This window comes from Acanthochromis polyacanthus, chromosome 4, assembly GCF_021347895.1.
Source record: "Acanthochromis polyacanthus isolate Apoly-LR-REF ecotype Palm Island chromosome 4, KAUST_Apoly_ChrSc, whole genome shotgun sequence".
NCBI lineage: Eukaryota > Metazoa > Chordata > Actinopteri > Pomacentridae > Acanthochromis > Acanthochromis polyacanthus.
The window spans coordinates 26,215,706-26,225,970 of record NC_067116.1 but is presented as its reverse complement, the minus strand read 5'-3'; the positions used below and the strand labels follow the sequence as shown (position 1 = coordinate 26,225,970).

The window sequence follows — 10,265 nt, the reverse complement described above, 5'->3', positions numbered from 1 at the left end:
TGTCTGTGTATGATGAAGGGGTAGGGTGAATCAGTGAGTGCATGAGAAAGATCTGCATTGATATTCTCAGTTTGTTTACACTAAACTAGACCTATTAGAGATAATGACTCTCAGCATTGTGCTGTCAGTTTCAGGAGCTGTGTGTTTGTCCATGTGTGTGTGCACATGCATGCCTGCCTCTTCAAAGGCTGGCCTTCTTATCATCAGTCAACAAGCGGCCTCCTCAGGAGGAAATGGGAAGGCTTCATGCACCTGTAATTCAAATATCCCGGTGTATATTGAGACTTGAAGGGAGACACACTGAGATTCTGTCATTCTCTGATTCATGTGGACCCATTGATTAATAAATTGAAAAAGACAGGATCAGATCTGTTCAGAGGTTCAAAAAATAAATCAAAATTTGAGCTGCATTTTTTTGTGTAAAATTCCATTTAGGCTTTCAGAGAAATCAAAAACATCTCGCACAAAGACTAATCACTGTCCCAAGATCAGTCTTGTTTCACCAGTGATTCTGCTCTGCGCAACTAAACACATAGTAACCCATATGTATTTCACTACAGAACTAAAATCGGCTGATACTTTATCAAAATGAAGCCCAAAACGTAAATATATGGCAGTGAAAATCATGAACGTCTGACCTACATCTGACACTTTCTTTCATCTTTCCTGTAATTTGACAGTTTGAGCTCTGTGCACAAGTATGTCCACAGTCAGAGCATCCAGTAAATGGTGGTTACAACGCATTTGCATGAGTGGCCCTCACCCCCACCCGCATCACTAAAAAGCAGCAGAAGCAGCTATATTCCCAGTTTGCTGCAGCCTCAGGCATGCTAACCAGAGACCCAGGCCAACTCGCTGGTCTTCTCCCTAACCACTTCCTCTCCACCGCTGCTGGGTTTGACTCACCGTGACCCCTGACCCTCGACGCTACACCGCCTCCCCCACACATGCAAATGTGGCCGGTCTGTTCCAGGAGGCATCAGGAAAAAAAAAAAGAAAGGAGAGGGTCGGACGGAGGGAAAGAAGCGAGAGAAGGAAGAGTGACGTGGATAGATGGAAGCTTACGGGGCTGGTGGTGGTGAGGGATGTAGGGGGGAGGGTAAGGGGGGGAGACGGAGCAAAAGAGAGAAAGAGACCCCTAAAGGAAGTGCGAGCGTCTTGGTCTCTGAAGTGGAGAAAAGTGGAGGGAGGCAGTGGCAGCCGTCTGGGGAAGCTCCGGTCTACAGCCCAGCGCTGAGGCCTTAAAACATTTCTCTCTCTGTTTTAGCCAGCCAAAGCGGACCCCAGCGCCTGTGTCTGCGAGGCTTACAGTGACCCATGCTGATCTTTCTGTGTGTGTGTGTGTGTGTGTGAGGGAGTGTGTGCTTGTATGGGAAAAAGAAAGTGTGAGTACATTCACTGTACTTATTGTTTTCCTTGCTCCCAGGCTGCTCCAGGCACCTCGGTTTGTGTGTGTGAGGGGAGGTAAGCAATGTGTGCGGCTGTATCTGGAGAGCCTCCAAACCCCCTCATCTCCTTTCTCCTCCTTCTGTTCTCTCTGCTTGGAGGATCTGTCAGTTCTCCTTCTCTCTCTTTGTCCCTGCTTTGATCCTGCTCTCCAAGCCTTGGCTGGCCTCGCTAACAGCAGCTGAGCACAGGTCCTACTCCACTCCCACTAATAACTCACATTCACGCCACACTGGGATGATGCGCACACTCACACACCAACACTCTCGCCTGCTGTTCCACTTACTCCCCCTCTCCTCACTAGCGCGCTGCAAAATCAGTAATAACTGACTCCGCTATCATTCAGCGCTTACTGTAAGTTGTCAGAGCTTATCGCTTTCACACAATCCTCTGTTTGCTGTAACCCTGCGCTCACACTGTGAGCAGCTTGGGTGATGGGTCACTCTGTTATGACTGATTGTGGGTGGTGCTACAGCCACTAAATGCAGCAGTTTCTAGCAGATACAGTACGCTGGTTTGCACAAAAAATGTTGGCAGCTGCATTCTGCTGATTTGATAACTGTTTATCACCAAATCAGACCATTCAAAGATCTAAAAGCTTAATGATTTATGGCAGACATTTTATGATTTTAAGCTGCATGGCAGAGGTGCATAATCTTTAATGCATTTCCTACATTTCCAAAGCCTGTTTTTGAAAGGTTTTATATCTTTATTCTACATTCATCTGTGGCCTTCTGTTATTTTACCAGAGCATTTTTTCTGGAGAGAAAACAACAGTTACTTCCCCCGTGAGCAGTGAGCAGAAATATGTATCACATCACAGGTTCCATACAGGGCACATAGAATGAAGAAACAGCGTACTGAGAGTAACTTAGATTTCTACATATGACAGTTGGTAGTTTGAAAGAAAAGAAAACTAAAAAAAAACTGAAGGTTCACTTACTGGCTTTGTCCAAGGGTATCGTTCAAAAGTTTTGGTCTTCGTGCTGATATTACAGTCTCGCTCTCATCTTATCTCTATGACAACTGAGCAAACTCCATCTGCTCAAGAAGACTGTGAGACTGGGCTTAAAGCTTTTGGAGAGAAAAAGCTAACAAATGGACCCTGAGGCAAAATTATGTTAAAAAATAATGAACTTTCACACTGCAGAAAACGTTGTGCCTTTATATTGGACAAGTTTAAATTGCAAATAATATCACATGCAAATATTTTCCAGTGTCTTTACTTGTGCAGTCTTTGAGCCATAACTTGCAGAGAAAATGGAGCTGTCTGCAATCTCCTGCTTTTTGCAGTTTTCAAGCAGAGCTGCAAAGTTCAGAGGCTGTTGACAAGCAGTGACTGTGCACACATTGGCCACTCGCTTTCTGAAGGAAAGAAACGGGATTTCTGGTGACTTGTTGACCATGCTAATCACAGTGTGGACTGTTGGATAAGTCAAGTCAACCACTGTGTCACAGCCTCTTGGGAAAGGAGGCTGTATCAACACAGTGCCACCCTCAGTTTGGCAGCAGCAGCCACATGACGCCTCAAGGCTGGCCTCGGTACAGCCTGTCTGTCTGTCTGCTTACTTCCCACTCTTCTTGCCAGCCGGTAATGCCAGGATAGGCATTTAAGCTTTAACCCCACCTCCTCACCCTCCTGAACACACAACCTTGTCACCCCTTGTTGCAGCAGCAGCACCCATTGGCAGCAGCGCCGCTCACCAATGGCTTACACATTAAAGCATGGGCAGTGGATGACAGTGAGTGTTCTGTGAGCGCAATATCTCACACTTTCACACACACATACACTTTAGCCTCACAATCTCCCTTGCTAATTGCAATATTGCAGTGTGTGGAGGTCCATGGTCAAGAGGGCTCAATAAAGATATGAGTCCTGGGAAAGACTGGGAGCTGAGAAATGAAAAAAGAGGAAGAGGGAGATAAAAGTAGGAGGAGGGGTAATATATATATATACATATACACTGCTCAAAAAAATTAAAGGAACACTTTGAAAACACATCATATTTCAATGCGGGGGAAAAACAAACTGGATATTAGCATTGATATGGACTGGTTAATGTGTTAGGAATGAAAAGATGCCACAATGTTTGATGGAAATGAAAATTATCAAGCCCCCAGGAGGGCTAAATTCAAGACATTCCAAAATCAAAGTGAAAAACTGATGTGGCAGGCTAGTCCATTTTCTGAAATTCGTTGGCAGCAACTCAAAATGGTATTCAGTAGTTTGCATGACCTCCATATGCTTGTATGCAGCCTGACAATATCGGGACACGCTCCGAATGAGACGATGGATGGTGTCCTGGGGTATCTCCTCCCAGATCTGAACCAGGGCATCTTTGAGCTCCTGGACAGTCTGAGGAGCAACCTGGTGATGTTGGACAGAACAAAACATAATGTTCCAAAGGCGTTCTATTGGATTTAGGTCAGGTGAGTATTGGGGCCAGTCAATGCTGCCAATTCCTTCATCCTCCAGGAAGTGCCTGCATCCTCTTGCCACATGAGGCCAGGCATTGTCGTGCACCACAAGGAACCCAGGACCATTGCACCAGTGTAGGGTCTGAAAATGGATCCAAGGATTTCATCCTGATACCTAATGGCAGTCAGAGTGCCGTTGTCTAGCCTGTAGAGGTCTGTGCGTCCCTCCATGGATATGCCTCCTCACACCATCACTGACCCACCACCAAACCGGTCATGCTAAACCATGTTACAGGCAGCATAACATTCTCCATGGCTTCTCCAGACCTTTCCATGTCTGTGACGTGCTCACGATGAACCTGCTCTCATCTGTGAAAAGCACAGGGCACCACTGGCAGACCTGCCAATTCCTGTGTTCTATGGCAAATGCTAATCAAGCTCCACGGTACCAGGCAGTGAGCACAGGACCCACTAGAGGACATTGGACCCTCAGACCTTCCTCATGAAGTCTGTTTCTGATTGTTTGGTCAGAGACATTCACACCAGTGGCCTGCTAGAGGCCATTTTGTAGGGCTCTGGCAGTGCTCATCCTGGTCCTCCATGCACAAAGGAGCAGATACCTGTCCTGCTGATGGGTTGAGGACCTTCTGCAGCCCTGTCTAGCTCTCTCAGACTAACTGCCTGTCTCCTGGAACCTCCTCCATGCTCTTGAGACTGTGCTGGGCAACACAGCAAACCTTCTGGTAATGGCACGTATTGATGTGCCATTGTGGAGGAGTTGGACTGTCTGTGGAACCTCTGTAGGGTCCAGGTATCACCTCATGCTACCAGTAGTGACAGTGACCCTAGCCAAATGCAAAACTATTGAAAAACAGTCAGAAAACACAAGAAGGGAATAAAATGTCAGTGGCCTTCATGTGTAAAACCAATCCTGTTTTGAGGGGTGTCTCATATATATATATATATATATATATATATATATATATATATATATATATATATATATAAGCGATAGCACTCACAATAAGGGTTGGTGGATGAGACAGAGGAGGAGGTCTCAGGTAGAATGAGGGCAAGATGTCCCAAATGAAAAATGTGAGCTAATCGTGTGTTTGTTTGTTTGTATACTACCCAGACAATTGTTTTCCGTCAGTATCTCTAAACTTTATGCGATCAAAAGCTCTTACAAAAGAGAGCCGTTTCCCAGAGATTTCCTGTGATAGGGAGTTGACACACAGCAACAGGTAACACTCCGGGGACCGACGGCGGCCAGGTGCGCCCGATAAGATGTTCAGGGAAAAGGGAGGGACCGACAGAGCCAAGGCTCCGTGACTCAGTTCACCGCCAGAGACCTCTTGCAACATGAGCGTGAGAAAGTCGTTGAGGCGGAGAGTGTTTCAAAACCTGCATTATGTCTGCCGACCATCAATACATTTGTTTTGGAACTCTGTCAGTGCCATTGTGTGGCGAAAAAGGAATGACTCAGGTGCGCAGTTCACTACAATGGGACATGTAAGTGACGTGTTTGACAAAAGCAGCATTGTTGCGCACGGTACTGGGATATTGTGGATTACAGCTGGTTTAGGCGCATGTATACAGACCAGCCTCTGCTGCTGCCAAAAACAAAGTTTGCAGATACACACGAGACGCGTGTGTGGCTTCACTAAAGTCTCCACATGACACTTCAACCTGCATATGAAATCAATTAATCCACTCTTGTACCCACACCAGAATACAACGCTCCAAGTCACATGCATTCAATGCTTTATAACATAATTCATCTGCAGGCTGCTGCCCGTGTTGCCATGTACTTTGCAGACGTTGTAATTTACCGCTGCATGCTCAAGTGCGGGTTTTGGAGACAACCTAAAATCATCTATGCGCGACTCTCGTGTGCAGTTGAGGATCCGGAGCCCGGTGCAGCTCCGCGTCGCCTATCAAACTCACCATCTTGCGGCCAGCCGCTGGCGACGCCCCGCAGATCCAGGCGGCAAGCCGGCGAGAGGAGCGCCTTCCCCTGGTCGCCTGCGCGCCACGTGTCGCGGTCTCTGCAGTAGCTGGAGGTGTGTGAGCACAGCAGAGAGCCGCGCACTGAGCTCCATATGCTCACAAAAGTAACGGGCTTGGCTGCTAAATATTACTATCATAATGCATGTTGATTTACAGCTTCCGAAATTACGGACGGTTCTTGTTTTCTTGAATTGGTCAGAAAATCTAAAGGATGTTTAGACTAGACCAAGCAACAGTTTATTTCAGTTTTGCTTGTAGTACAGTGATATTATTAAACATACGTGGTTTGGTAATCAGAAAGACCTCTTTGTTTGTAGCAAGTCACTTTGTTTTATTATCTTTTTTTCTGGGAATCCGCGAAGACAGCGATAACAGAAGAAAAAATATGTGATCATCACCTCAAGGACTCTTCAAACTTTAAATGCCCCTTAACCCATTGTAGCCTATTACACAGAGCGCAGGTTTATAAACTTCCCCGTTTGTGCCCGCAGTTGCTCAACCTGAAAAAAACGCAGAGCTGCAGCCCTTCTATAAACTTGTAAGACGCAGTTGCGGAGCTATTTCTCCCTGTTTATGCTCGTCTGCTCTTGCGTCGCTCTCTCACTGCAATAAAGATAAGGAAATGAAATTATGGCCTGATTTTTTTTTTTTTAAAAAAGAAAGAAAGAAAGCCTTGAACGCCGTGGGGCGGCCACAGGCGGGAAGGAGGAGGAAAAAAGGAGGAGGAGGAGGCATCGGTGTGATCGTATGAGCTCTCCAAGCTCAGAAATATCTCTGCTCTGGCTCACATTCCGATAAGGGAGCCCGATCCAGCTCTCTCTGTGGGCGTGGTTTTCCCAGGCTTTTAAAACAGCAGCTGCTATTTACCTTCCCCTCTAATGTAAACCACCGCCGCCGCCACCACATACCCTCCCCTCAGCGCACCCTCCCCTCCACACATTCACCCTCCTCCCTTGGCCCGGCGGCCCCCCGGCAGCCCGGCGGCCAAACCTCCAACCACCGCGCTCATAAAACATCCTGGCACGTGCTCCACATTCACAACACCGACAGATGATTAAGTGCCAAAATTTGTACCACAGAGTTGGGGACGACGGTAACGTGGAAACGGAGTGTGCGCGTTTTCTTTCCCCCCCCCAGCTTCTCAGGGTTCAGCCAGATGAGCTGAGAACATAATATCGCGCTTTGCTGTGTGTGCGTGTATGTGTGGTAGTTGTCATCCAGTTGTCTTTTACAGATGTCAGAACTGTTTAACTTTGGTTAAAAAACACAAAACAAAACAGAAGTGCTCCCCGCTGTGCCTCCATGGCACATGACTGAAACTCACATCGCCAGATTACCAACCGCTTCCCAGTAGAAAATTGCTTCCCAGTTTTACCTTATTTTGCCAATAAATGTGGAGCCCCTGAGAAGGCAGTGGCGTCCTTGTGAATGTGGGAAGGGAAGCTGCTTTTATTGATATTGCATGTGTGTGGTGCAGATGTGAATTCGTAGGATTTGACGCACCAAACTTACGCAGTGTTTCATGATTATTTTATTATTCTTTCTGCTGTTATCTGCTGTCTGCTAGATAAGGAGTCCCTGTGCCCGCTCCTGGTGGCGGTGCCCAGTCAGCGGCTCCACTGTTAATATGTAAACGCTACGATGATTGAAGACTGAAGGCAGTTTCCCCGGCTGTGCCCTGAACCCGGGCCGCGCGCCATTGGCCGCCAGCTCCAGCGGCCAAACAACCAATGGGAGGGCGCCGACCACGAGCCGTCCTCCCTCGGGCCGCGTGTCCCTCGCCCTGATTGGTGGAAAGTTACTGTGGGAAAGAAAGTTTGGGAAGTTTCACACGAGCCGTTCGCGTGCAGTGCGAGATATAAATACAAGCCACACGCGGAGAGCCCAACAGAGAGACTGCATCCGCTGCTGGTAGCTGCTGCGCATCGCTCGAACGGATTTAAAACTTGATACCAATCTCAGGATTTTTTTTCTGTGTTTTTGCGGGAGAAGGGACTTTTGAATATCACAAGCTGATATATTCATCTCCCTTTTCCTACATCAGTGGACCGTAATTTGCTGTGGTTTTGTGGGATATTTCTAATTAAAAAGATGCCTGCCGATATGATGGAAAAAACCTCCTCCTCTCCGGTTGCTGCAACCCCGGCAAGCATGAACACAACTCCCGATAAACCCAAGACAGCCTCCGAGCACAGAAAGGTTGGTATTGGTTGACTATCACAAAATATTTACCGCTCACTGTCATTTAAAAACAACACACGTTAACCATTTAGGACGTAATTTTATACAAGCTCCTTATCCAAAACGACGATTTTCACTTTTACGCACGAAACAAGTGCACATTTTAAAAGTTTGTCATTTTGTTTTAAAGTCTTCCAAGCCAATTATGGAAAAGAGAAGAAGAGCCAGAATCAACGAGAGCTTGGGGCAGCTGAAAACTCTCATCCTGGATGCTCTCAAAAAAGATGTAAGTATTCAGGCGTCATCCTGGTTATGAAGAGATTTTAAAAGTAAGTGTGTGAGATGGTGAGAAAGTGAGCGTGTAATCCTAACCATGCGTGTTTTCCGTCCCCTCAGAGCTCCAGGCACTCCAAGCTGGAGAAGGCGGACATCCTGGAGATGACGGTGAAACATCTCCGGAACCTCCAGAGGGCTCAGATGACCGGTAAGTCGCGTTTCCCGGACAAATCTGTCGTCAAACTGTGCGTTTGAGATCCAAGTCTGCTCTGGTTTTGCAAGCTTTGCTTTCAGAGTCAGTCGTAATGTTTAACAGATATAATCTAAAGAGCTGTGCGCCTGACTTAGATACACCTTTGTGATTTTCCTGCAGCTGCTCTGAACACCGACCCCACTGTCTTGGGAAAATACCGCGCCGGATTCAGTGAATGCATGAATGAAGTTACCCGGTTCCTCTCCACCTGTGAGGGTGTCAACACCGAAGTCAGGACGCGGCTCCTCGGCCACTTGGCCAACTGCATGACCCAGATCAACGCTATGAACTATCCCAGCCAGCATCAGCACCAACATCAGCTCCCTTCTACTGCCGGACCAACGCACCCTTCCTTCGGCCAGTCCATGGTGCAGATCCCCAGCTCGTCCCCGCAGGTCCTTCCCATGAACCCGGTGTCCTGTAAAGGAGGCTCCTCTCCGGCCAGTTTACCCTCAGACGCCACCAAAGTCTATGGCGGTTTCCAGATCGTGCCTGCCACAGACGGACAGTTTGCTTTCCTCATACCCAATGCAGCGTTTGCGCCAAACGGCCCCGTTATTCCCGTGTACGCCAACAACGTCAGCACGTCGGTGCCTGTTCCGGCTGCTGTTTCCCCCGGAGCCCCGTCAGGTAACACGGATTCAGTGTGGCGACCGTGGTGAAAAACAAAACAGTGGAGAAGGACCACAGAGACTTTAAAGTGACGCTTAACTAGTTCTCTCTTTGTTCAATGTTAGACAGTTGTTTTAAATCTGTTTTTTTTCTTGTTAAATGGAAAGAGTATGCACTATATTTGTACAGCTAACAAGGGAGTAAAGTTCATATTGAAATGGGATTTGTATTGTGGAAGTCCGTTCACTGCATTTTTATATATATATATTTGAGTTGTCTTTTTTACTGTGTGATGCCAAAGATATGTTCAATGCTCTTATGCTGTTCTTCGTTTTGGAAGACAAATAAATTTGTAAAGACATTAAAAACATGCGCTGGTCCCTGCGTTGTTTGTTGGCAAAACTAAATCTGATCTACTTATTGATGTATAGTATTGAAAAATGATACGATTCTCTGCATGTTAATGTAGTTTATTTGACATTTAAGCAAGTCATCGAAATATAATGTTGGTGTGTAAAAGGCAAACTGACATGTGGCACGAATGCAGAAACTTCATTTGTTTCAGCATTGGAGTTTTGTGGGGTTTTAGGTGACATACTTTCGATTGAGTGCATTGTTTACACATAGACTCGAAGTGTTTTAAACCTACATTTTGGGTTAGAAATTGATATTAATGGTGTTTAACCCACACTTATTTAGCCAACAGCACCGTCATTACAAGTTGTTGCAATTTTAGAAGAAAATATTGCTGGTGAGAGTGCCTGTCCTCTTACTAGAAATACTTTGATTCAAACTGAATGTGCTTTTTGTTAAGAGGCACAAGATATATATCCTGCTGAAGTGTCAGGACGAAACTTTGAGGTAAACTGGACCAGACTGTGAGTAAGCTGTAGGCTGATTGTAACTCTGTTATCTATATAAGTGACTAAAACAGGAGACAGTGGTGCTGTAATTAATCACACACGGGAGCAAGATTATCTGTTAGTGGAGCTTCTCTCTGACGGTCCAGCTGTTTGGCCTGGTCTTGTGGAAACTTTGGTGCTTTACAGAGGTCACTTACGCCATCTAG

At 46.5% G+C, this 10,265-nt stretch overlaps 1 protein-coding gene across 1 annotated transcript; it reads left to right on the top strand.

Moving 5' to 3' along the window:
• Positions 1-7,748: 7,748 nt before the first annotated feature.
• On the top strand, positions 7,749-9,566 carry her6 (hairy-related 6). Its single transcript, XM_022194722.2, has 4 exons — positions 7,749-8,073; positions 8,246-8,341; positions 8,452-8,539; positions 8,705-9,566. Exons 1-4 carry the CDS (start codon positions 7,966-7,968, stop codon positions 9,244-9,246), a joined length of 834 nt encoding a protein of 277 aa, XP_022050414.1. The 5' UTR covers positions 7,749-7,965; the 3' UTR covers positions 9,247-9,566.
• The last annotated feature ends 699 nt before the right edge of the window (positions 9,567-10,265 follow it).